Raw genomic sequence first — 27,511 nt, 5'->3', positions numbered from 1 at the left:
ACAAAATGTCTTGGTAGACTTTACAAAACTTTGCATATATCCATGTCAACTTCCTTGTAGCCAAGGTGAAGTACGGGCCAAAACTTTGGGACAGTCGGCTAGTCTCTGTTGAGCAGGACAGGTAAAGTTGGAGGTTCACCAAGGTTACAGGTTGCGGCAGATCCGTGTCCACACAGTCAAAATAAAAAAAGGCACGGCATCAATTTGATTGAACAATGGGTTTCAAAGTGATAAATTGAATAAGTAAAAATGTTAATGAATATTTAGTTAAAGTTTATTTGTTAACGTTGCTTAAATTTTGACTCTGCTCAAGAATCGAGAAGAATATACTTCAGTACCTTTTATTTTGAAGTCTCCGCCGGAGGTTGTATTTTACACTTAAGCTAGTTTATCAGTTCGAATGCCAAAACTCCTTCCTTAGTTAGTTAGCAAAGACGGAAAGAAGAATCCGGGGGTAGTCTGCAAGAAACGGCATGTAGTTTACACCAAGCGTGTTACTTACAGTTTTTGTCGCTCGCCGTTGCTTTGCTCTGCTTCTTCACCGGAAAACTGCTTTTAACGTCCAGCCAACATCATGTTCCTGCGCGGATCTAAAAAGCGACGGTCCAACCGCTCGGTAGGTGCCTATTTTATTTTTTGTTTTTCCCGTACATTTATACCTTAATAACTTTCAAGGTCATTTTGAATATCATCATCTTTCAGCACAAGGTAGCGTTTGGAGTGATTTAAAGCTTCCGAAGCATTTTCATTGTAAAAGCAGGCGTGAAATGAACTTTTAGTACATTGAAATCCAACGCAGAAAGCAGCCCAAGCGGAACTTCGTCCCACCTTCACCTGGCTTTTGTTTCCCTCCAACATTTTTTTTCCTACGCTCGAAATAGGACAACAAAAAATAGAATCATCTATCTGCCACAGAGTCCCACATTCTTTGTTTCTTGGATCATGTCGAGTGCCTCAGGTGTAGTCAGAAGGGTGACTGTGCGTCATCTTTGTACCTGTGCAGGTTAGGATGGGGTAGCTGTTACCTGGACGTGTTTATTACCTTTGTCAAGCTTTCATGCTGTGTATTCAATTATGTTGTGGTTGGAATGCTGCTTTATAAAGCAGCCTAAATAGTCAGGAGTTTAGTGACGAGAGAACACCTACGTCTGTTTTGACACGGAACATCTGGCTCCGCATCTCACCTGGACTACGTCAACGTCCAGGTGAGTTCAGTGACTGTAGATCCAGCTACTATTATAACTAACCTATACATTGAAATTAACATAAAAAAAGTATAGTATTTCATGTTAATTTGTATAAATACTCCATCGTAACACAAAGCACACACCTGTTCCTACCTGTGCATGTAATAACAGTCCTTAAGAATTAATGAATATCATGAATATTTAATGCAACACTCTCATTACACCAGCATTAGAAAAGTGAGGTTTAACTCCTCTTACAGCACCAGTGTTAAACACCTATGTATATATCTTTGGGGTTTTTCCTGCATCTACAGGAAACAGTGTTGGTGACCAAAGAGATTTTGGTCTTCCACTAAAGGACAACCAGCCAGCCCAATATAATTATTTTTAACCATTTTTCAAAAAGGAGTTCAGTTTACTCTTACTAAAGTACAGTTTGTTTGCAAAATTACTGCAAATAACAGAAGAAGACATACTTCTGTTAAATAAGGTATCAAAGACTTTTCTTAACTACACGCAGACCAGTCATGGTTATGCAGTTAGTCACTGGCCCAAAGACCTGTTAAGCCATGAAAAATCCTTATCGTCTAACTTAAACAATTTTTAGACCTATGTGAGGCTCAGTAGGGATGAACTGGCTTTGTAATTCATGCCAGGATGTGAGATTAGAAATGATCTGCAGTTTAATTAAATGTGGTTAAATGGTTATTCATATTCCCCCTTTAGTGGCATGGGTTTCCTCTGGGTTAACTGGTAATTCTAAATTGGTTGATTTAACCCTCTGATGGATCGAGGCATACCCCATTCCCAACCTGTTTCAGCTGGGTTAGCAGCCTTTACGACATTGAGCTGGTTAAGCGGTTAAGAAAATTGATGGAAAATTAAACGTCTTCCTTTTCTTGGCAATTGAAATACATTTTAGTCATAAATTGTCATGTAATTTAACAGCACTACACAGACATCTTAATTTATGTTCTGTTGTTTTTCTTGTAAATATTCTTCAAGAAATCTTCTGCGTAAATGTGGTGTAATCGACATTGAAATGTGATAAATAAGTCATAGACTGTAGACTTTGCTCTCCCACAGTGCAGCTTTGAACACATATTTGAACAAAAGCCTTTTGATTTAGGCTGGATTACAAATTTAATTAGTGTACATGATTTGAGAATAGAGACTGTGTACACAGTAAGTAAACAAGGCCCTCAGCAGCGATTTGAAACTCATGATTTCCTTGCCACAGTGTCTCAAATAATATATTTACTGAAGCACTCAAGTGCTGAAGTGATAGATTAGCCTCATTAGATTCAAATATTTCCCATATGGCTCTCAAGTAGATGTAATATGTAAAGGAAAAAAACCCTACTCTGTCGTTCAAGATGGCGATCTCTTACTTTCCCTATTATTGATATAATGAATCTGCAATTTTATCTGCTAAGATATAACCAATTTAATTGTGCTCTCAACTCCTTCCCAAATGACAGCTTGACAAATTTGACTGTATGCTTTCTTATGCTACAATTATTTGGGATCTGAGAAGCTGCTGTCATAAGATAATGTGTACTGAACTTGCCTACTTTTTCTAGCAATAAAGATGTAGATGTGGCTATAGCTGAATTTCATTTTACTAAAAAATATTGAAACATAACAGAGGGAAAAGGGGAAGTGTCACAACTAGAAATCCCTTTAGCTGCCTTGGTTTGAGTCTTGGTGCAGTCACTTAATTCATGGTATTAGTAACACATGTGCTTTTTCTACTGTGACTGCAAAATCAGGGTTCAACATAACCCAGCTTGGGCCAAGTAAAATAGTATGTCGGGCAATTTCAGTGGCCTGTTCTGGCCAGTGACTGTGTTTTCACCAATTATAGTTGTACCTGTGAAGCAATGCCTTGATTTGCTAAAAGTTTATAATTAAAGTAAATGTAAGAGGAAAGGAAAGCGGGGTTTGTTACTGTCACAGGTAGCCAGGTGGTTAGCTCGCTAGGTGGAAACTAGCGAGCTAACTTCCTGCTAACTTCTAACTCCGTTAAATTAAAGAAATTCTGTTTTCATGGATGCCTGGATGTTAAACTTAATTGTTACACCTGGTAAAGCAGCAACACTGATCATTTTATTGAAGATGAAATAATTTAGCCAGTTTTTACCTCTCAGTGATGCTGTGGTGTTCGTTTGACTTTGGGACCTGAAGGGGACGGAGTTTTGGACCCAGATTACTCCACGAGGCTCCTGACTACGGTAGCCGTAATGCTCAGACAATCCATCAAGCGGTGTGGCTTCGTAGCTTACCAAAGTCATACTAGAACATTTTTTGACAGAATTTTGAGCCCCGTGTACCACATAAAATCAGTTCGAGGTCGGCAAGCACAACCAGAATTCATATATAAGGCACACCGGATTATAAGGCGCATTGTCGATTTTTTTTAAAGAATATTAAAGGATTTTAAGTGTGCCTTATAGTGCGGAAAATATGGTAAACGTAGCAGAAAAGTGACAATGGTGCTGCAGGACTTACACACTCACTCACATTTACAACTATAAGTATATTCATGCAATTAAAACTCAGATCCGCAGGTCCCAGGGGACCAATGTGGGAAGGTGTTATGTTGGACACTGAAAATGTAGAATGTTTGAAGAGAGGAGCGTCCACTTAGCGTGCTAAGACCACAAAGGCCCCCAACCTGTGACCTTTCCTGTTGATGCTTAATCCATCCAACACCTCAGCGTTGAGGTCCAAAACCAACACTTAGTCATTCTCTCTTATGTGGGGAGCCATTTTTTTTCCACTACCTCACTCAGCCTCAGTATGGGCCACATGATATCATTCAGATGTATTATTTATCCTTTCCTTTAAATTATTGCATGTAACCCCTGGTTAGCCAGTGCTGTTGCATGCTGATGCCAGATAACAAAGCTGGCAGTCTTTCAGTTTGTCCATTACCTGGTTACATGCCACGTGATTAAACTTTATACCTACTTAGTGAAAACAAAGGACCTGATATGAAAAGTCTTGACGCCGCTCAAAGTGTGAACACATGATCCGCACCCCCCCGGACTTGTGAATGTATTATTTACTTTACCCACACTCGGTTTAGAAGAAACTTCCTATCACCACTCCCATCACATCCTTCACTCACAACACAAAAGGAAAACCTCTTTGTCAGGATGCAAACTTGACACTTTATCTGTGGTGGAAGCCTGAAAGAAAACACACACAAAACCTTCAGGTCTGTGTAGCCTTGATAAGACAATATAGAACTGACAGATATGATTCCATGTTCTTCTTTTGGCTCATTTTTAGGTCATTTTAAGCTTTTCTCAGGATTCCTAATCCTTCTTTCTTTATTACGTCACCATTGAGGCAATGCTTAGCTCTTCATTACTGTCTGCACTTAAGTGAGTGAATAGTTATGCTTTAATGTTGACCCTCTAATCTGTTTTGTATAGTTCCAGTAAATCAGTTGATAAATTTCACTGCCTAGGGTGGCCACTTTGATATGTTTCAGTTAGTTTCCAGAGTGGATATGATCACCTAATTTGTATTAGTTAAAATCGTAAGTTTTTGTTGTTATTTGTTTGAATGAAAAAAGAAAGTTCCAAATGGTATAATGTGTGTATTACAGAACTTTGTGAAGGCAGTTCACAAACAGTCGTGTCAACATCTCAAGTCTCAATAAAGTTTAAATCATGTGTAATGGGTCTTGAGTCAAACACTCACAAAGCATGTGAGTGTTTGAATCAAGCAATCTGCAATTAGTTGTGGCAGATTGCTGTGCCCTCCTGGAGACTCGTTCTGCCACAACTGATTGGGGAGTAAGTTGAAATAGAAGAAAGGAAAGAGTGTGTAGAGAGACAAGGACAAAAAATAAACTATAGGAGAAAGAAGACAAACGTTCATGACATGAAAATTTGAAAAGTTGAGAGAGAGAAGAAGAAATGTTCATTGGTTCATGGAACGTCTCCCAGCAACCTATAGCAGCATAACTAAGAGATGGGGCGGGTTATCAAAACTTTTGATAAAATAAAACCCCCAAATATTTTGTTTATAAACAAAAAGAGACAAATGTTCACACTCTGTGGCTTTATATAAACAATCCATAAACTGATTGGAGGATGTAATCACCTTGGTATCATCCATTAGCAGGTTATGGAGCTGAGCGACTTAACCATTTTTTTTAGTGTTATTAAACTGGGCACGACAATATAGGATAGCAACTCTTCAATCATAAGTCAGACCCTTCCTAAAGCATATTCTGGTTAATCGTTTTGTTGTCGTTGTTTTTTTTTTTCACAATTTCTCAGTAAGACTTAAAACTGAATATTTAAGACATAAGGTCATCGGAAAAGTGTTTACTGAGGTCACAGATCAAAGTTGGAGAGGCACGCTTTTATATACACATTCATGCAACTGCACATGTTTTTGCAACCAGTCACCCAGTGCTGCCCAGTAAACAGACTATGGGTTTCATTCACATCTGCATTGTTCTTGAAAGTTACGTAGACTTAGAGTACAAAATCTCTGTCCAATTTTGTAGTGTTGGCTCTCCATGTCTGTTGTTATTGGGGCTGAGAGACTATAATGTTTGTCAAATTACTTGTGTTACACCTTCAGACAAGTGCAACAAACGTCAAGCATCGGTTTCACTGGTTTCTCTTACGAAAAGTGAAATCCAGTAAGGAGCAAGAAAACATTTTTAAATCTGTTTTCTATTCCTCTGTGATGTTGATGTCACTTCTTAAAATTGGCCAGCTAAGCAGTTTTTTTTTGTGCACCGGCACAAGAAACTTTGTTAATCAATTTCTGCTTTGCTTAAAATATCAAAAGGGTGTCTGAATGGAGAGAAATTACAGCGAAAGCATAAACATATAAAGTGTCATTTAATTTCTTAACTCTTTGAATTGAAAAGTAGTAACACCCTGTAGTATCCTGAAGTGTAATCATATCAGGTCAGCTACAATTTCCAAAAGCATTTTTATCCTGCAGCTATTCACTTTCATTCGCTGAAACCTTAATAAATGCAATATGTAGGGCTGTGTTAGATGTACAGACCTTTTTTTTTAGTGTGTGCCTCCAGGGCTCGGTCTGTCACTTTGTCAGTGCGACATCTCAGCCGTTCCTTCCAAAGGAAATAACAACTGAAAGGTTCAGTCACCCAGAAATCATCTGAACGCTTCATTTAACCCGTCTTGTCACTTTTCATACCTGGCTTTGCTAACAGCAGTCCAAGCCAAATTAGCAAGGCAGCGTGGAGTAAAACTGATCCCAGTGTGTGTCATCGTGTTCTTTTTAAATGGCAAAGCTTTAAAAAAGGCATGCAAATTATAACTCATACAGTAGTTCTGGATTAACTAGTTCCCACGAAGCTCTGTGCTGTCATTAGTGAAAATACCTCAATATATCAACCCTAAAAACAGCTACATAACTCCTCAAACCATCAAATTTTTTAAAATTGAAGCAACTTTTTTTTTAGTTTAAGCCTCTGTGGTTTCTTACTCCACTAATAATATACTTTCAGCCCTCAGATGTCTGTTAGATAAGCGAAGTATCCTGATTACTAGTCAAAGTAATGTGCTGCAGTTTCTGAGATGGCTCATAAATATCTCAGCTTGGGAAAACAGGCTTAACGTGAACAACAATGATTATGTGGTTAGTGTGGCCTGAAAAATAAAGACAGGTGAACAGGCACGCACAGGTACCGTGTTGTATCACATATCTGCATTTTATTACTTCGCTTGTTAAACTCAGTGGTGTTGTTGTTGTTTTTTAATGTAGAATTTCAAACCAGTTGTGGCCAAAAAAAGTAAGAATCTCAGCAGAGGGAAAAACACTTAAGTAGCTTCCTTTTTGTTTACCAACCTGGGAAGAACTGTAAGCTTTCCCCTCTGTCAACAGTAAGTTCTTCTCAAATAAGATAGAGGTTGTGTATATTAAAGGACTAGAGAAAAAAAGGTAGAGACAGAGTAACTATACTGAGAGGGAAAGGGTGCAGCTCTCATCCTGTGTCTGCTTCCTTCCTCCCATCTCTAAAAAGAGCTTTGTGTATGCAGTAAAGCTGCAGCAATAGAACTGAGATATGAAGCGGCTGATTTAGTGCTAAGCTGCGGAGTTGCCTTCAGCAATGCTCAGTCAGCATATTTGGCAGGAGGAATATTTGGGATTTAACTACCTGTCATGTATTCCTCCATATATTTCTGCAAAACAAAGAGCTTTGCTTGAACTCACTGTTGAGTTTAATATGTAACTGTGTGGCTGAGCTGAGCTCAAGTAAACAGGTTTTGTAAGGGGATCGTTATGCCAAATTATGGGTATCACTTACCATTGTGTGTGTGTGTATTTTGTAACCTAGAAAATTAAACACCCACTGCTGCATTGATTAAAAACACAAACAGCTATAAGAATACTTTATTATGTACAGGCATGGCGTACCGGAGCACACAGTATCTACTCAAACTATCAGTGATGTTAGGTTTATGTGCCTTAAGTACAGTGTTAGTACAAATACAGTGTTAAGTACACATCACTGACTGTATATAAAAGATAGATGGGCTGGAGAATAGTGACCATATTTAGGCGAGTGGGTAGAATGCAGTTGTTGGGTAAAGGAAGCAAGCTCATTTAGCAAGCTGAATCCACAGAGCCCAAGACAGTTCTTTAACCAGGCTCTAAACCTGCTTTTTATTGCTTTTAAGTTGGAAGTATTAACATGTAAGTCATAGATGGTATAAATGTAGCCAGTAGGATGTGGCCCAGTGATTTCTTTGACCAAACATTTCAAAACCTCAGTATTAACACTTTGGCTGCTGCCATGTTGGTTTCTTTGAGTCAGAAATGACTATATTTTGGTGAAAGGGTGGCGTGCTAAGCTATCAACTAATGTTAACTAGAATAGAACATAGGCTATTCAAGGGCAACACAGACATCAGTATCTGCTAATTAGTCTGAAATAACTTCTACAAACATGGTTGAAAGGTCTGGTTTATGGCTCATTTACCTGACATGATACATAGACAGCCACAGCCATAGCAAAATCAACATTTTCACCTAAACTTTGAAAATCAAAACTGTCCATATTAGGGATTTCTCGTTAATACAGAAAGCAGTCTTGAAACTCACCCCTAATTCATAGTGCCCAAACCATTTTTATACCTGGCCGTTTTGTTTGCTGCTTTATCTGCACTGACATAACACATGGATATTATGTCTATCTCTGCCACTCCAAGCTTGCAGTATTCGGTAAGGTTTTGGTATAATAGGATGGGGGGTATTAATAAACTGGTTAAGACGAGTAATGACAGCCCACGCTCCCCCCACAAACATGCTAAACTAAAGACTGAAGTGATTGAATTTAAGCACATTCTGGTTGAGGCTTAGGTGGACTCGTTAGCTCACTCCGGCGTTGATGCTTTTCCTTCATGTCTAGCAAACACTCTATATCCTTATTCTTTTGTGTCTTTTGCCAAAAGGCACAATTGAATCATGTTCCAGTCAGAAATTACGTGAGCTAAAGTGATTTGTGTTTTTATTCAGCAGGAGGAAGAGGATCCAGACAGAGGCCAACCCTGTATGCGCTGCGGAGACCAGTGCCCCGGCTTCCGTGTCCATGGCTGGAGGTATGAACTGTAGGACTCTTAAACACTGACAGCGGTGCCTGTGAGCTTTGCAGGAAATGTTTGTTTCATACCGTAGAGTCATTTTGCCCTGCTGGACTTCAGAAGCAAAACAAAGTATAAAAGCAATGATTTTATGGCTGTTTTTTTTTTTTTATGCCACTTTAGCTGGAAACGTGATTTATAGAAACACGACCCCTTAGCTATTTAATTGTTTTGCAAACAAAAAACATGTATGCATTAAAAAGGAAAAAAAGTATGTGTGTGGTGTGCGCGGTCAGTTTGTCAAGTGATAGTCATGGTCAGTGCTAGTGGTCCAAGTGGAGGAGCAGAGGAGTTTGCGGCATTTTAGCAGCCCTTTGCTGCCCGATCCCACCGGGCTAAAGCTATTACAAAAGCTATTGGGGTTTTTATAGCTGCTGGCATGAGGCCGTATTCCTTTGTGCAAAACAAGCGGCTTAAACATATGATGAACGTGCTTGAGCCACGCTATTATATCCCGTTGCTATTACATCCACTTCAGTGACAAGATCGTTCCAAGCATGTATGAGCAGAAAAAGTGTAACGTTATGGCTGAACTGCAGATGGGTGGACCTCAAGGGCAATGGAAAGCTACATGACCATGACTGCTCATTATATCACAGCAGTGGTAGATACAAAGCCCTGCACTGCCCTATATTGCACCTTAATTTGTTTTTTATATAATTTCGTGGAATGAGTCTTAAGTTGAATGTTTTTTAATGGGCAAAAAATACTTAAATTGATAAATGGCGAGTTAAATTTTTCTTATCTTTTTTTGCTGACCCAAAAATTGGGGATAAATGTTTTCATACCATGTCCACATTGTGTTCAGAGAGTTTAATTTGTCTTATTCGTACTTTTTAAACTGCTGTATACCTCTTTTACTTATTTGTTCAGAGTTGTTAAACACTACCAAAGTCCCTCCTGATGAACAATTCAACCTCCTCTGTCAGGTCTGTTTTTGTGTGCTTTCTTTTGAGCCCGTCTTTCCTTGTCCTCTCTCTTTTAGTCCTTTAGTGTATATCCAGCTGGTGGGGTCTCTGGTTAGTCTAATCCTGTCAATCTTGCTAATAAGATTAGGCCTTACTGCTGTGATAGCAACCCTCTCAACCACTTCAAACCCCCCTCTGTCTCTCCAGTTTCTGCTTTTCAGTGCACTTTTCCTTTTTCAGATGGGACTTCTGTGTTTCATTACGCTTTAATGTATGGAATAAAAACAGAGGCTGCTCCAGCTCGACAAATACTACAAAGCTAAGGGTTACTGCTTGTTGTTCACATTATTTCAGAGGTTAAAGATTAAAGAATGAGTCACTTAGAAGGAAACTAGGTGATTCAACTACATTGTGCTGTGTTTGGTGCTTACAGACCCAGAAACTCTTGAGGATGATCACAGGGTTTGACACTGACACACAAGATTTATTCCTGATAATGAAGGCTGCATTTATAACCCCTAATGTGTACTACATGGTTGAGACAAACTGGCCTCGTGATGAGAGAATAAAACAAAAGGCAGGAATGTGTACTTCATAAAGCCAAAAGCCTGTAATTTTATCTTTTTCCTTTTTCAGTTTTCTCTCTATTCGGGTCAAGATAAAAGCTTAGAAGTTAGCACGGAATCTGAAACACGTGTGCCGCACTCTACCATGCACGTTGATCTGTTTACAGTGCATTTAATCTGTGTAGCATTAACAAAATGCTGTAGTTCATTGTTTACGTTTTTTCATTACTCGTTTGGCTGATGGGCAGATCCGAAATGACATTGGGTGAGCTGACAAGGATAAATGTCTTGTTTAGACGTTGTAAGTCTCTTAGGCGATCCAGAAGACTGAAAACATGAAAGTGATTAAATGATTGAGATTTATAGGGGTCAGACTTTAAGACCTCGGAGTCTGGCACTAATTGCATCTGTCTAAATAACCAATTTAAACTCACACCTTTGCTGATGGAGAAGATCTTCCAAGTGACCACAGGCTCAGCTGCTGATGCTCGGTGAGAGGGAAGTGATCCATCTTCATCCTGAGCTTTATCAGGCACAGCTTAAACTGAGGTGGGGGCAGATGGTGCTTCCGCTGCCCAGCAGCAAGTGAATTGAGTTACTTTTGACCCACAGGTCCCCAACACGCTTCAGAAGTGTTCAAAGTCGCCATTGCTATTAGTCTGGGTGGCCATGCGGCAATTACTCTGTCACTAATTAGTGGCAGGGAGTTATGGGAGGAGGCCCATCTGCTTCTTAGAACCAGATCTGTGGAGAGTTCACAGTTCCCTGCTGCAGGTATAGATTATCACACCAGCAGCAGCGTTTTAAAGAGTTATCATATGGCTGCTATACTAGACCCCTCACCAGTTTTAATAATATATGCTGATTTATAGGTTCACTCACAGTCTGGATTAGAATTATTTATTTTTTCACCAGTTTTTATCTTTTTGTGTACAACTGTTTTAAGTTAGTTTCCAGTAGGTTTCCTCATTTCATTTCATTGTTTTTATCTTCAAAAATGTTCAGTTTTACTTTACGTTTGTTATTATGATATGGTTGTTACTTTTTGGATTGTTGTTAACTACTAAAAAATAATATAATACAAAAATACAAACACGTTGACAAATCGTACCTCTCAGCCGTAAAAGGCTGATGGGGTATTGTTTTTCAGTTTAATAAAATGTGTTTTTCCACACATGTTTTTTTTCTATTTATTTTAGTTAACTATAATTTGCTAGATAGGCTGCTTGAAGTTAGTTGTAGTGGGGCAAATTTGTCAGTATTGATTAGTCTTCTGATTATCTTCCTGATCAATCATATTGCCATTAAAGTGCAAAAGAAACAGGTAAAGCAGTAGTAAAGTAAATTTTTGTTTTCATTTCTTTGTCTGTGTAACCATCAAAATGAAAACATAATCTCTGGACTATATTATGAGCACCAAGTGTTTAGATTTAAGAAGCAACAGTGAGGTCAAAAATAGCTGCAGATTGATTTGTTGTCAGTAGACTAAAGGGATAATCTACTGTTTGTTGAAGCACCTCTGATGACTCGGATGCTGATCCTGAAAAAAAAGAGAAAACAGATCATTCTATTAAAAGATTGTAATCACGCTGCGTCTTTTTGAGCAATCATGTTTTTCCTGGTATTCATTCATCATTCATCATTCATCTTCACCAAAGTCGGATGAGCCGCTATGACTTCGGAGATGTGTCGTGACTTCACAGAGACCATGAGCCATGCTGTCGGTTTGATATATCACTAGAGACACTTTGTACTCATGCATGGCCATCTTGATCACATAACATTATAAATACTCCACTCTACAGCACAGCATTGCTCACAGGATCAAAATCTGCTCCGCTTATGATTAATAACTGCATACAAGCTACAGATAGTCCATCTGTTATGAATCAGTTACAGCAGTCTGGTCAGGGGAGGAAAGACGCAGTGACTTTATGCATCGTGATTGTCACTTGATGTTTCATATCTTCAAAGGCAGCGTGAGTAAATTGAGAGGCTTAATTGAAACGTTCATGGCATGTACACTTTAGCTTATCTTTGTGGGCAGATTTAAAAGTCACAGGGCTTGTGTGTACTTTGAGATCTGTGTTTGCATTTTGTGTAGTGTATGGTTCCGTTCAGAGCCTTTTGTTTGCACCTACTATCGGGGCGGAGGAGCGTGGGAGTGGGGGCTATAGGGGGACATTGAAAAGAGCTGCTCAGACAGAGAAATTATCAGATGGAAAGGACCTGCCAAAGAATATCCTGCTCTCACTGACAGACAGACGGCAAGGCAGTAGGAACCTACTGGATGCAAGAACAGAACAAGTCTGCATGGGACTCCATCAACAGGCCAAGCCGGACTAATTTGTCATGGTTACAACAGGTAATGGAGAAACCAGATTTTACTGTTAGGATTAGACAGAAAAGAAACTCAAATAATAATTAAGTTGGGAGATGTGAAGGAAAATGCTTTTAGATGATTATTGTTCCTTAGTCTGACTTTATGTTGTTTTGTACACTTTGTAAAATTATCTGTATAGTGTGCAATATGAGGTCATGTACTGATACTGCTGTTACTCAATCCCTCCTTGTACACAACTGGCTTATTATATATCGCGCATTACCTTTTGAGGACATGGTAACATAATAGAAGGGCGGCTTTATTTAAAGACTTAGAAATCAGTGATAGTGCAGGGTAAAGTTTTACTGGCTAGCCCAGTAACCAAAGGGAAGAAATTGTAAATCATTAGTTTCGTTTTTTTTATCTTTCCATTTAATCATTCTGTCGGTGGAAAAACACACACTTCTTATCTGTATGTTTTCAGTCAGACTATTAAGTTCATTTAGTATTATTCAGTTGCTATAGCCAGTAATACAAACAAAAGATACACCATTAACAATAACAGAATCAGTTTTACCGGACGTATCGGTGATTGTGATTTGGTTGGCTAAAGCAAGCTTAGAGGCAGAGTGTGAAAGCGTCATCTGCCATGTCTTAATAAAAACAAACTAACTTTTTCTTACACATGTAAGAAAAACCCACTAAAAAACTGCACATTGGCTTCTTTTGTTACAAACTGTTGAGTGGTGTGTTTCTTGTTTGCATGCAGTAGTTGCACTTGGATTAATGCTGCATTTTTCTTGCATTTAAAAAGTTTGGGCACAGCACTACATTTTTTTTTTTTTTTATCACCAGGATTTTTAACCAGTTTAAGTGGTATCATTGAATCAATCTTAAAATTTATTTAAGCGGCAGACTTCTGTTAAGTAAGGCACCACTCACGATATGTAACCCAATCAAAAACCCTCAGTGCTTTTTGCCATTTGCAAAATAGCAGCCGACAGGGACCATTGCAACTCTCAGCAGAACCTGCTCTAAAAATGTCATGCAAGTATTTTTTGACTGGATGTTGTCTCTTTTGGTCGTTCTTGGTAGAGTTTTTGACTCATCAGTGCTCAACGTGGCGCTGCACATATCCAGAGGGGACAGAGCGCAGATGTGTTACATCAGAGGCTTGTGAATGAAGTAATAGAACAGGACTAGGCTCAGCACCGCACAGCTTGGTAAATGGCACTGCTGAAATAGCCCTCTGTTTGTGTGTTTCTAAAGTCATGATCAAACAGCTACTTGCAAAAGAGCCATAAAATGGGAATGTTTTAGAAAAGCTTCCTGAGTTTCTGTACGATAACTGCAGATAACCATATACTGGGGTTACTGCCTTTAGATTTATGGTTGTATATTTACAGGGCATTTGAAACATGTGCGTGTACCCCATCTTTGTATAAAAGAAGAAAGGCACTACTAGACACTACTATCACATTTCTGTAGCCTGTTCTTGATTTCAGTCATACAGTTTCATCCACCAGAACAGAAATCTTGCTAAAAAAAAAATCACCCTTTAAATTAGTTTATAAATGTAAACAAATGGATATTTCAATGATCTGTGACAATGTGTGTAAATAAAAGACAAAACAGGGCTAATATCAGACGGAACGTGTTTTATCAAAGTGTAGCATATGTCAATAATTTGGCATGTGCATCTGTTCAAACAGGGACCCTAATTTGGTAAAATACCTGCAGAGGCATTTGCACAGAGAGGCATAATTTGAGATTTTCCTGTAATACCTTTATACCCCACATACTTCCAAATTGGCTCTTGTCTCGGTAACTGTAGGTTGCATGTGAGAGTTGGCACCTGCTTGTAATTAAAGCACTTGCTAATGCTTTCGTGGTGCGCAGACTGCTGGTGGTACTGGTGGGGTGAGAGGGTGGAGAATCTACCATCTGTGTCCCATAGTGCCAGGTCACCTGCTGAGCATCTTCATTCCCCTAACCTTTTATTTGCATAGGAATCCACATAAATACAGCTGGGAAACAGATTTGTGCCACTGTAGCTTAGCTTAAGCTCTCTTGCTGTGTTTATAATTATTTATATTGGTGCTAACTGCTTGGCAGCCATGTGCATAGAACATGCCAATGCAAGACAGCTGCATATACTGAATGTGCAGTTCTGGGCCTGAGAAAAGGAACTGGAATCCCATAGAAGTACTTCTCATCTCTGTTTTGTCAACTATTCAAGAATTACCTTGTGTTGGGTAAAGACATGCAGTGATTACTGGCTGTCACCTGGATGATTTTTATGAGGCAATTGATTAGAGGTGGAGTGCTCATGCATTTTACAAGCAGTTGTGTGATGGTGTGTGTGGGCTTTTTGGTCGTGTGGGGGTTGGGCGCTGATATAAAGCAGCTTTGTGCCTTGTGAACTTGAGCCACAAGTGCCAGCTGGCAGACTGTTATGCAATCGCAACAGAGATGTACACATGCAATACATGCTGCTTATGGACATATTGTTCAATCTCCAGAAAACAACAACAAAAAACGTGACACCCACGCCTCACTGTTAGCCCAGGGCACTTTATTCTGACTCTACTGGTCCCACACACAGGCACACCCACCACCAGATTGATTGTAACAGTCTGAGGACAAGATAGGTTGTAATACGAGGCTGAGGGAGATTATTGCTCCCGTCTTCACCTCCCAGTCCTAACTGCCCCGGATTGACAGCTAAGCTTATGCCAATGACCTGATTTCCTGCTTGTTTGGTAGAAAAATACTCTGGATGTGCTGGCGCTGATGCAGATCCTGTAAGATCTTGGTGTAATGAGGGCATGAACTGGTCTGAGATAGTGATCTGTAGATTGCGTAGCCCCTAATCAGATTGTGACAACTGCTGTATTAGTAATTTGTGACGGCAGGGAGTCTCGCAGAGTGTGTGGGCCGGTTTGTGACGTAATGTTTCCAACGCAGCGTGTGTTCATAAATAATATGGTTATGCACAGTGGAAGTGTCTGCATTAATGTGGCCTAATCCTAATAAAAGTCTGGCTTAAATAAATGTTTAATATGTTTTAATGGTCACAGTGAAAAAAATCTTACGGATACATCTGAAATCAGGTTAAAAACTTTGTATTTTACACCTGGCCACTCGAAGATCCAGGAGAACACTTGGAGTTGTGTTTACCAAGATTTTTGACATTAGTTCAGTTTTGCCTCGGGAACTCCTCTGTCTCCACAGGAAGATTTGTGTCCACTGCAAGTGTGTACGAGAAGAGCATGCTGTGCGCCCGGTGCCAGGGCAGCTGGAAAAGATGATGACAAAGCTAGTATCTGACTTCCAGAGACACTCCATCTCTGATGACGACTCAGGCTGCGCCTCCGAGGAGTATGCATGGGTTCCACCTGGGCTCAAGCCTGAACAGGTAACAATCAGGGTGCACAAGAGAAGTCGAGACATAAATTAATGCTGTGCAGGCCTACGTGATGCTCATTTACTTGGACATGTTCGTGCATAGACTGGTTGTAAATTAAATTGCTCTATATTTGGATAAGTGGGTGTTTATATTCTCTATATGAGCATAATTGTCTTGTCATTCAGGTTTACCAATATTTTAGCTGCTTACCAGAGGACAGGGTGCCTTATGTGAACAGTCCAGGAGAGAGATACCGAATCAAACAGCTGCTGCACCAGCTTCCAGCCCACGACAGTGAGGTAACATCCCTGCGACTCTGACTTTGGATGCTTTAGACTTGAATATAGGGGTGATGTGCCTTTTTTAGTTTAAAAAAGCAACAAAGAAAATCAACAACCAGCCTTATTTCTTTTTATTAAGCTTCTTTCTTTTAATTTTTCTTTTTTGGGTGATTGGTAGGTAAAGAGGAAATTCACAACTTTTGGAAAAAATAAATTATATTTTAATCTCTTCCTATAGTCATTTTTAAAGCCAGTTTTACAATAAAATAGTCTGTTAATCCTTAATAATGGTCATTTCTGCTTCAATTATACAACAAATATATTAAAGAAAAGAATGAAAAGGTTTCACAGCTGCAACACATGAATGTCAGCTTTAACAGAGAAAGATATTTCTTGAAAATAAATACAGGGGACATGGATAACGCAGACTCTTACTTGCTATCTTTTGGTTTGGGATGAGAGTTTTACACTTTACTGTCATTAAAATAATTGACAGATAAATTGTTAATGACAGTCTTCATACATACATACTTTAGGTCTAGTTGTTTGAATGCTGATGTGAGTTTCTGTGTCTTTTTCAGCCCCAGTACTGTAATTCTCTGGACGAGGAGGAGAAAAAGGAGCTGTGTCTGTTCAGTCAGCAGAGAAAAAGAGAAAACCTGGGCCGGGGTGTTGTAAGACTTTTCCCAGTAACTATGACTGGAGCAATCTGCCAGCAGGTAGAGATTTTTTTTCCTGTTGAGGCCGACATAAAGTTATAAACCTCACATATGAAAGCATAAAAAGAGCACGTCCAAGTCATGAAGAATGAAGTCAGTGTAGGTGCAAGTAGATACAGGCACAGCTCAGGGGCCACATGATTACAGGGCTGTGGAAGTAAATTGCTGTGCAACCTGGAGCATTTACCATTTTGTCAAAGGATATACCACCTAACTTGCTTCCCTCTGCACCACCCCACACCCATCTATTTTTCCAGTGTGGCAGACAGATCTGCGGGGGTGATATAGCCGTGTTTGCGAGTCGGGCAGGACACGGCAGCTGTTGGCATCCTCAGTGTTTCCAGTGTGCCTCCTGCAGCGAACTGCTGGTCGATCTGATCTACTTCTACCAGGATGGACAGATATACTGCGGTCGGCACCACGCTGAAAGGCTTAAGCCCCGCTGCCAGGCCTGCGATGAGGTGATTGTCTCCCCAAAATCCTCTTGCTTTTTTTTTTTTTGTTTTAATATAAAATCTCAGCAACAACAGTATTAAATGTTTTTAAATGTTTCCCACAGTAATGTATTTTATTTGTATACATGAGTGCATGCAAAAGGGGGAGTGTGCACACTTGTGTTATTAAAGAATTATATATATGAGGTGTACAAGGAAGAGTAGACTTACTTTAACAAACAATAACTGCCTCTCCACGGCCACACGCCAGCTCTATCATCCTGGAGAGAAGTTGGTGATGATAGTCTTTGTTCGTGTCCAAAGCCTGCGTGAGCTCAGTGTCGGTGCACCACCTGCTGCTACTTCTGGTTAGAGTGGCCTGCTAGCTAGCAGCGAATCTATAGAGGAGAACAAGAGCTACAGTAACAGCTGCAGCCCAAGATGGTGGAGTTTGAGTCCATCCCCAGGCAGCTGAATGAGAATGAGCCAGCAAGTCAGCATAATGTCATAAAACATGACGTGAATGGGTGAAACATTAGTGAGTTAGTTAGAGTTAGCAGTGACTGAATTTTCATAGTGAGGGCATTAGTCAATTAGTCACAGGTGGCATTGTTCTCTAACACAAATAAAAAATGCCAAGTTGCTAAATGCACTTGGGAGGCTATTAGTACAACTGGGAAGTTACACAAAATAGTTTGTTGATGTTTTTTTGCAGGTTTGTGGAAGTAAACTACAGTAGGAGAGAAAAACATATAGTTATGTTCTTAATTTTTTTGGACAGAACACAATTTTTGTATTTTTTCTCATCTGTACACCACCACAGTGGATTGTAAATAAAACAGTTAGTATGTGATTTAAGTGCAGACGTACAGCTTTAATTAAAGGGGTTTAACAAAGAAATTTATGTTAACTTTTTTTGGAATCACACACATTTTTTACATACTCCCCACTTTCAGAGGCTCAACATTAATTTTAATTTTAAATATGAATATTTGTTTCTATACTTGGATAAAGTGTAAAAAATGACTGCCTTAGGGGAATCAATGGACATACCAAATTCTGTTTCCTGCTTTTAGATTCACTGGCAGGCCTTTACTGCTGCTGCCTTCAGTTGCTGCTTATTTGTGGGTCTCTGAATTTAGTTTTGTATTTAATAACTGAAAATCATGGTCTGTTGGGCTGGCATCAGGTGACTTGATTTCATGTGTCCATTTTTTTTTTTCCCCAGAATCTTTTTTTTTTAAATGCTTTCTTGCAACATCTAATCTGGCCTTCTTGTTCTTGATGGTTACCATTGTTTTGGAAACTCTGTATTTCCATTCATAAAGGTTTCTCTTAATTGTAGACTTTGATGTACCCATGTCCTTGATTTGCTTGGCTGGATGTTATGCAGGTGTTTTTCTTAACCATGGAAATAATTCTCATAAGTCATTATGCAGTTTAGTTGTCTTCTGTGGTGGAGCAGGTTGTTGATTTGGCCACTCGTTATGATGGCCTTCCTCACTTGCATTGACATCTCTTTGGGCCTCATAAGTAAATTTATAGTGAAAAGCTAAAGTACAAATTCAAGACTTTGAATCAGCTTCAGATATTATGTCTGCTTCATTTGTCATTAAATAATAAGGGACATAAGTGTGCATGACTTCAGAATATCCAGTTCAAATATCTTTCCTTTCTCATGTAGCCATTCCCAGATTGGCTATTGTTGTATTTTAGCGTTTCCCAGAACCAGTGCATGCTATTTGTAGAATTTTCTGTTGGTGTCTTCTGGTTTTGAATAGCTCATCGCTGTGACTTAAGGGATTAGTTGAGATAGTTGACAAATGGATCTACCGCAACTGACCTACAACTGGCGGTTAGACCCAGGGAGTGGCTAAGCCTACAAACAGAACGGCACTGATTGGATATTTTGTACTCTGTTTTGTTAACCTAGTTCTTCAGTCTTCTAAAGTTTACTTACTTCTGTACCTGTGAAATTACCTCTCTGTCTCTCACTTTCTTTTAAACCTAGATTATTCTAGCAGATGAGTGTACGGAGGCTGAAGGAAGATATTGGCACATGAAGCACTTCTGCTGTTTTGAATGTGAGGCTGCTCTGGGCGGCCAGCGTTACATCATGAGAGAGAGTCGACCGTACTGCTGCTCCTGCTACGAGTCGCTGTACGCAGAGTACTGTGATACCTGTGGAGAACACATAGGTACTGAACTAAGTTTAATGAATTAAGTTTATAGTGAAGCCATGTTTTCACATTACCAGCCTAATTTGTATATACCAGCAATGTAAGTGTTTATTTGTCTTTAATCATTCCATCTTTTTGACGTCACTTTTTTATAATATTGCATAGTTTTAGCATGTTGTTATTCATCATCAGAGCCTACAAAAGGACTTATAATAATTTACTAATATATCAAGAAGAGCAGCTAGAGACTGCACACCTCCACCATGCCTGAAAATTAAAAAATCAGCATGCATGAATTAATTTAAAAAATCTGGATCTGGATTAGTTTGCAATACTTGCCTGAGAGCATGAAGATGATGTCTGCCTTTTTTAAATTGTGAATCATTTTAATAACAGCTCTGCATCATTGTAATGTGATCTCCTGTATGCTAAAGAGACCCTTTGTCTTTTTCATGTAGGATGTAGTGCTGAGTGAGAAAGGTGTTAGCTGTGATGAAGCAAAGACACGTCGTGATACTTTAAGCAAACTTTTACATGTATCCCGTAAGCAGATATTCTGATGATGGTATATTCTTACAAAGAAGCCTGTAATACACCATATTTGTTCTCTAAGGGCACATCACTCGCATCACTAATGTCAGAGTTCTAACAAGTAACTACTGACCAATAGTATAAAGTGTTATGCATTGCTTTTAAATGTGTTCTGAGGTAATAAAGATTGATTGTAAAATTCCACAGCTGACACACAAATATTTCCTCAGGTATCGACCAGGGTCAAATGACATACGACGGTCAGCACTGGCACGCTGTGGACTCGTGTTTCTGCTGCGCCCGCTGTCAGCTACCTCTCCTGGGGCGTCCCTTCCTCCCTCGCAGGGGCCTTATTTTCTGTTCCAGGTCCTGCTCTCTGGGAGAAGACCCCAATAACTCGGATTCCTGCGACTCTGCTCTGCAGACTAGATCGCCTCACCATAACAGACAGTATGGGACAGCAGAGAAACACCACAAGCTACAGTGTGGTTCTCCACTGCAGCCACTAGAGGGCATCAACCCCATTATAGCTCCTGCAAAAGACTGCATTCATACTGCAGTGGAAACCAGAGGTGAATAACGGTGGAGCTGTTGTGCAGTGAGTTCACATGGATTATGTTTTTGTGCTTATTGTAACACATTTATTTTCTCTGCTTCTCTCAGGTGTCCACTGCACGGCTCCAGTTCAGAATGGAGTTCCTTCACCCAGTCATCATCCTCGTCAAAGAGGCTCGTACTCACCTCTTCCACACATTCATTTAGGGAATGGCTTAGGTCCTTCTTGGCCCAGTGACATTCCACATTACAGTTTACTTCCAGGGAACTGTGCTATCAAACTTCCAGGCAGTAGTCCCCAGCCCGAAGGAGAGCTAAATGGAAGTACTGGACTAAGTGGTCTTAATTCAAGAGGAACCTCTACTGAAATTGACTGTAGAACTTGGGTGGAAAAGACAAATAAAGTTATGCAAGGTATCAGAAACCACTGATACTGGCATGACTATTATATGCTTCTTATAACCCTTTTTTCATTGTCTCTTAACTACAATATGTCTTCTATTTTTCTCTCTTCAGCAAATCCTCCTCAAAAGAACTCTCATGTGAACAAACTCATTTCACCTGACTCGCCTCCTCTTCCTCTGGACAACCCCTCGGTCCTCCCACCTCCCCTGCCCGTGAAGTCTCGTGACTTGTTGCCCCGGGATTCACCTTCACCAAAACTCCAGCAACCAGAGGACAGACCCTGTGACTCTCCACCCCCGCTGACTCGCAGCAACACAGCCAGAGTCAGCTTCAGAGAGCCAATCAGCAGCAGCTACTCTATGGACGAGGATGAGGATGAAGATGAGAATAAGGAGGGGCTGCAAGAGGGTGAGGAAAACCAGGAGGATGAAGATGAGGGGGAGGGAGGTTTCGGAAGCAGGTTACATCTGAAGAAAGGCGTCCCCCCACACATGGATCTGCTGGGTATGTCTTCAGGCACTTTGAATATTAACTCATTCAAATGAAGTTTTCTTTTGTGTGTGTTTCTCATAGTTACTCATTCTTTTTATTCCAGATGGATCCTCGTACCAGCAACGCCATTTAAGGCGAGGTTGGGGTCGTTCCCGCATCCCTTCAGACCCTGCTCTACACCAGGGGTCAGAGAGGCGATCTCGACGCTCGCAATCCGACAGGCCCAGGTTGGACTCCCTAGACTGGAGAGGCGAGAAAGACAGAGACAGCCGAGGCGGCTCCGATGGCTCTTCTCTGACTCTCCATCCGGGACAATACAAACACGAAGACTGCTGTTCTACCTGCTCTTCATCCTCAGACTCAGAGGAAGAGGGCTACTTCCTGGGACAGCCCATTCCTCTACCCCCGCAACTTCGAAAGCAGCCGCCCGAGGAGGGCAAAGACGTAGGCGGAGAGGAGGGGAAGGAGGGGCAGAGGGACTTTGGCCTGAGGGGCAGCATAAGGCGGAGAAGAGCTCACAGCCTGGGTGCAAAGGACAAAGATAAAAACTGTGCTATTTCCTAACCACAAACAGCTAACCACGTTAAAAACACAGCATGTTATTTTTTTAGATTATGGTGCAAAGGAAAAACGAATGACCATCATCATTCTGATGTTTATCGGCTTTGTGACAGCGATGTAATGTCAGATCGAGATGACATGTTTAGACTTATCCAAGGGTGAACCACAGCCAAAGTTCCTGACTTAGCAAAGGGAAGCAAAATAAACCTGAGAGAAGTCACTGCCTCCCGTTGACGCCTCATTTTGAGGTGAATGAGTCATGCAGGCAGTGATGAATGGAGCAATGTGGAGTCATTATTTGTTACACACCTTTGTAAGTTTGCTCATACTTGTTTGAACTGAACTTTTAAACACTACCATAACACACAGTAACACATGTAACCTGGGGCCAGTTTTACAGACAAGCTCTCACTGTTGTTTAAATGTGCCTAAATGATACAGTGTAAATTAAAGTCGGGCTGATGTATAAAGCTGAGGGGCCATCTCAAACTGCACAGCTAACTGCAGAAAGCGTTTTCTCTTCCGGAAAAAATGGAAGATACAAAGGATGATTACTTTAAATACAACACACAAGTCAAGCTCAGGATGCAACCATCAACTCGCTGTGTTTTCTGTTTTGAAGAACCCACAATATTAGAGTAAGGTTCCCATATGAGCAGGCACTTGACAACAGCGAGGAGGAAGAAATCATAACCAGGATCAGGGTGGAGCAGTTGTGTGGTGCAACCAGTTTGAGGTGTGAGATGAAAGAGAAGAGGAAAAAGAGGGTTGTAGAGAGGTGAAGACCAAAAAAACAATAGAAAACACAAACAGAGCGCGGTTAAAAGTTAATGACATGCGACAATGGCTTATAAACATGAGGGGAGTGGAGAAGAAATGGTAATGCTCATGTAAAGTCCCTGAGGGAAGTCCTGATGTATGGTTCTGGATTAACCAGTTCAGCCTTAATTACAAATGTAGAGAGGGTGTCTGTCTCCTGAGCCCTCTCACTCCTGGAGGCTGCATCTAAGTTATATCCAACTGACTTAAGAGCAAAGTTAAGATGGGACAAAGACTGCAGACCAGGCAAAAATATCTGTTAAACTGGCTCCAGCACATTTTGTAAAAAGAATATATTTTTATGTCTGACTTACTGTAACCACTTTCCTGTGCTCTTATGTGCAATCTGTATGTGGCTGTAAAATACTACAGTTATACTTACACTGAATAGCCCAGTAGTTTGGAGGTGACGTTTAATGACTTCAGCAAACTGTGGTTGTTTCAGACTTTGAAAATCAAAAGTGTAATTTGTGTGAGTTTTTGGAGGTCGCTTATCTTTTTTTTTTTGTATAGTTCAAATGAAACGCTGCAAAATCTGTAAACGTTCTTAAAGTCTGTACTCACTCGTCATTGGAGTGTCATTTATTTTTCTATGCTTGGTGTAGGTCACTGTTGTTGCTGGTTTTATTTGGGGCAAAAGCAAGAGTCTGTAACACCCTTGTGTTTCTCTGACTGTATGCTGCATATATGAGTAAATTTGTTTAACTTGCTTGCCTAAATGTGTGTACAGTCTCAGCACCGACCTTTGAACAGCAGGAACTGTCTGGATATAATGTAGAGGAATCATGGAGGGATTGGAAAAGTACATGTTTTGTGTTTTTCAACTACTAGTGAGAAATACTTACTTTTTTTATTTATTTTTTTAAGCAACTTTCGACTTAACCTTTGTAACAGTTTCAGTACGTATTGGTGCTTTGCTTGCAGTTTCCTTGCTCCACTCTTGGATTCTGGGAAACGGTGCTTATCACTTTGTTGAGAGCAGATGACAATGATAGGGTCACATGACCAAAAAAAGCAAGCCTGTGTTTTTCCTTGTAAGAGACTGATTGGACAAATCAAAAGAAGGGGGTGGGCTCAGGAGCAGCACACATGAGTTGTCAAACAGGTTTGTCCTGTGTGATTTGAAATACACGAACACACGAAGGAGAAACCCAGGTGAGACTGAGGAACTCAAGGCAACCTGTGAAGGTGAGTTTCCTCTTGATAGAAAGAAAAGCTTTCTTTACTAACTTGTACCTTCAGAAAGGCTGGGTGTGAGTTTGGCAGGGCAAGACTAGTGTGTAAGCCATTTTGTTTACCTGCCCTTCCCGGGTGTCTGTGCTTGGCTTCCTGCTTCACTCCCTTTGTCAGACGAACGTGCCAGCACTTGACTCGGAAACATCAAATTAGAGGATCTAATTCTGCTTGTCTGACTAAACTCCTGCAATTCCCATTGTGTTTGTAAGCCGGCCGGTTGTTTTAATGAGATACTGTAGATAATTTGAGGATCATTTTGGGGGGAACTGGAGACGTAAAAACAGTTAAGCCTGGAGCTCTACTAAAACTTTCATAACTATGTCAGCAGGAGTTTAGCCCGGCTTAGGCTGGAATGGCAAATATGTAGAGAATTTGACTGTTGGATGCAGACTGTTCAAGCAGCATAGTCCATATGCACCTACAGGATCTTAAGTATGCACAGAAGAAGTCTGACCTTCACTATTTATGGACTTAAAATAGTAGGCTCCTTTTTTTTCCCAACATTAATTACTCCACAGAAGCTTGTAGTTGGCAACAGGCTGCTATATTTAAAGATGAAGAGTCATTGTTCCCTTAGCAGCTGTTGGTGTGTGTGATGTGCTCTGTATTCCCTTCAGACAATAGCTTGTTGACAGCTGTCCTGATCCACCTCCCCATCACCCCTCACACACACACACACACTTGTATCACTCTTTTCACAGCCTTTCTACTGACTGAAAATGAGGTTTTATTGTGTGTTTGTCTGCGGAGAGATGGATGACTGCGAGTAATTGTTCGGATCTCTCTGAGATGGCAGCCAATGAACTTGTTAGAAGCATGGGGCTTCAGGAGAGCGATTGGCTGCAGTTTGAAATAAGTGGGAGGGTTTGTGGTTGTAGAGTCTTTGTGAAGTTTTGTAGCTCCACACAAGTTTCTGCTTGTGTTTGAAGGTAAATGTTTTCTATTCACTGGTCTTTTATTTTGTTAAGCTGCTTTTCTTCTAATTTGACTGACACTGTTTTTTCGCAGGAAGTCCAAATGTCAAGGAGCTAGAGATCAGCTGACTTACCGAGGTTGAGTCACTTCAAATATGCCATTAAGGTGATCATGAGAGAACCATACGGCCACATAAACAGAGGATAACAGTGAGGACTAAACAGATTGAATTCCAAGGTGGCTCGGGAAGTGGACAAGGTACGACTGCCTGGCCACAAAATGCCTGTGGAAACGCTTCAACACTCCGTGAGGCAACCAACAAAGACTGCTGTTGCTCCTACACCCCCACGGTTGCGACCCAAGGGGCCAGTGGGGCTAGATTTCTACCAGAAGTACCAAAAAGCTGCGAGCAGACCAAAGCAGAGTGCTGTGGAAAGGCTGGAGGCAGACAAGGCTAAATATGTCAAGAGTCAGGTAGCTCTTACCAAGCAGCAGCCAGTCAGGCCTCCTGAAGTGCGTAAGCCTCTACTCAGCCCCAGCTCTGCCCTGTGGCCCACCAGAAAGACCGCAGACCCAGCAAAGACAAAGCAGGAAGGATTACAGCTGGACATGGAGCACCTGAGTAACCTCATCAGTGGAGTGAATGAAGCGCCACGGTCCGGTGCAACTGCAAAGCCAAACGACAGTAAACCTCCTTACTGTGCTGCAGCTGTACACAATTTTCACCGTCCTACTCCTGCAGGGGCACAGCAGAAAAAGGAGAAGCCGTGTCCGCCTCCACGTCCTGATAGGTTAGTTGCAGCTAAAGTAAGATTAAAAGCATCTGACCCTGCCAACGTAGAGAGCACGAGCTCTCCTGGGCCTCCAGCTGCAGCGACGGTACGGAGAGTGGATGTCATGCCTCAGGCCAGCCCTGTGAGGACAGCAGGCAGACGACCTCAGTTAATTCGACAGCCCCTTCAGCCAATATCTCTACAGTCTCAGTTTCGACCCGGCCCAACTGCTTCAAACCTGCATCTCTTTCTCCCTAGAACAACACCAGGTCATTCTCCTCTGAAACCTGTTATTGCTCAGTCAAAACCTGATACCTCTTCTACTTCTCCAGCCGAGACCCCAGTTCCTGCCACACCTACACCAAGCTACCCTGTTATACCTCCTCCTTCCCCAGCAATTACCCGTTTGTCTTCCACCAGCTCCAGGAAACGCCCTTCTCTAACCCGGTCTAAGTCGGACATGAGCGACAGGTACTCCCGAGCTGGGACAGAGCTGGAGCGCTTCTTCAACCTGTGCGGCTTGGACCCCGCAGATGTGCAGGAGCTGACTGGTTCTAGCTCTGACATTGTTTCCATGGCTCGTTTTCGCAGCGCGAGCGCTCCAGGGTCCGAGTGCGCGGCCTCTGGCAGAGAAGACGAGGATGAGGAGGATGAGGAGGAGGCTGGCAAAGCTGCAAATCGTGTTCCCTACGGTGTTTCTGTCATTGAGAGAAATGCACGAGTGATCAAGTGGCTCTATGGAATCAAGCAGGCAAAGGACAACTCGACAAAGAGCACCAATTTATAGGCTGGTTCAAGTCATTTATAAGCTTTGTATTAAAAATAAAAATGCCAACTTTAATATTTTTTAAGAACTAACTTGGATAAGACATTGACTGATGGAGCTCCATTACTAACCTGTTATTACACTGAAGAGTGTTTATTAATAGGAAAGTATATTGAGTTTGTTATATCTCTTCTTTTTCACCATACTTAGAAAATGTGAGCCACAATCTTTGTTCTGAAGGTTTTTCTTGTGCTATTTTGACTTTTCAATGCTGTATTACTTTTGTGTGTCACAGCCAGGCTGTCTGGCAAAGATGTGACATTTTCATTTAAAAAAAAATCACTTTGTGCTGTAAATGGCTGCCATTAAAGAGAAAATGCTGCATGAAAGTTGTTTAGTTCTCCCTGTTATGTAGAGAATGCAATGCAGATACACATCTGCAGGTGATGTATGAACAATAATTTAATGGAAAAAAGTGAGATTTCAAACAATTGGTGCACAGTTGGCTTCTAACACTAGTATTGCCCTCCCTTGGCAGACAACCATTTAGCAGACCTTTGGCATGGTTGTCCACCACCTCTGAAAACTCCTCTGATGCAAAAGCCCTTCAGTTTAAAAGGTTTGAATCTTCCATCTCTGATTTCAAAGCAATTCCTACCCAAAGGTATTTTGATATGTAGAATTCGCAGTTGTGTGAATAAACAAAAGGCATTAAAAACTATCTTCTACAAAAATGTCATTACTCTGCACCAATACATGAGTGGTATTGATTTCTGTCCTGAGATTATTTCACATTTGTGTC

At 40.8% G+C, this 27,511-nt stretch overlaps 2 protein-coding genes across 5 annotated transcripts; both read left to right on the top strand.

Annotated features, from left to right (window-relative positions):
* Positions 1 to 358: 358 nt before the first annotated feature.
* On the top strand, positions 359 to 23,738 carry prickle3 (prickle homolog 3). 3 transcript variants are annotated; one of them, XM_082518261.1, is made up of 11 exons: positions 359 to 616; positions 8,715 to 8,794; positions 15,868 to 16,051; positions 16,228 to 16,341; positions 16,905 to 17,042; positions 17,300 to 17,503; positions 19,488 to 19,674; positions 20,418 to 20,759; positions 20,851 to 21,156; positions 21,259 to 21,651; positions 21,743 to 23,738. In XM_082518261.1, the coding sequence occupies exons 1-11, from the start codon at positions 575 to 577 to the stop codon at positions 22,201 to 22,203; spliced, it is 2,451 nt and encodes an 816-aa protein (XP_082374387.1). In that variant the 5' UTR covers positions 359 to 574; the 3' UTR covers positions 22,204 to 23,738. The 3 variants fall into 3 exon arrangements, with proteins under 3 accessions (XP_082374387.1, XP_082374386.1, XP_082374388.1); XM_082518260.1 differs by having other exon boundaries at positions 360 to 616; positions 8,712 to 8,794; XM_082518262.1 differs by lacking the exon at positions 359 to 616 and adding an exon at positions 12,571 to 12,675.
* A 330-nt stretch (positions 23,739 to 24,068) lies between these two features.
* Positions 24,069 to 27,098, top strand: fam110a (family with sequence similarity 110 member A). Of its 2 annotated transcripts, none has more exons than XM_082518266.1 (2): positions 24,069 to 24,207; positions 25,264 to 27,098. In XM_082518266.1, the coding sequence occupies exon 2, from the start codon at positions 25,450 to 25,452 to the stop codon at positions 26,728 to 26,730; it is 1,281 nt and encodes a 426-aa protein (XP_082374392.1). In that variant the 5' UTR covers positions 24,069 to 24,207; positions 25,264 to 25,449; the 3' UTR covers positions 26,731 to 27,098. The 2 variants fall into 2 exon arrangements, with proteins under 2 accessions (XP_082374392.1, XP_082374393.1); XM_082518267.1 differs by lacking the exon at positions 24,069 to 24,207 and adding an exon at positions 24,257 to 25,184.
* Positions 27,099 to 27,511: the final 413 nt, after the last annotated feature.

The sequence above is a fragment of the Aulonocara stuartgranti genome (assembly GCF_965226115.1).
Source record: "Aulonocara stuartgranti genome assembly, chromosome: 20".
In the NCBI taxonomy this organism is placed as follows: domain Eukaryota; kingdom Metazoa; phylum Chordata; class Actinopteri; order Cichliformes; family Cichlidae; genus Aulonocara; species Aulonocara stuartgranti.
This window is presented reverse-complemented; position numbering and strand designations above follow the sequence as displayed.

What these genes read in the sequence shown, in the direction of transcription:
- prickle3 (XM_082518260.1), top strand. Translation starts at nt 575, where the DNA reads ATGTTCCTGCGCGGATCTAAAAAGCGACGGTCCAACCGCTCG. An exon ending in CTGGAGCAATCTGCCAGCAG is followed by an intron (nt 17,043 to 17,299) that starts GTAGAGATTTTT and finishes CTATTTTTCCAG; the next exon opens with TGTGGCAGACAGATCTGCGG. An exon ending in GACAAATAAAGTTATGCAAG is followed by an intron (nt 21,157 to 21,258) that starts GTATCAGAAACC and finishes TTCTCTCTTCAG; the next exon opens with CAAATCCTCCTCAAAAGAAC.
- fam110a (XM_082518266.1), top strand. Translation starts at nt 25,450, where the DNA reads ATGCCTGTGGAAACGCTTCAACACTCCGTGAGGCAACCAACAAAGACT.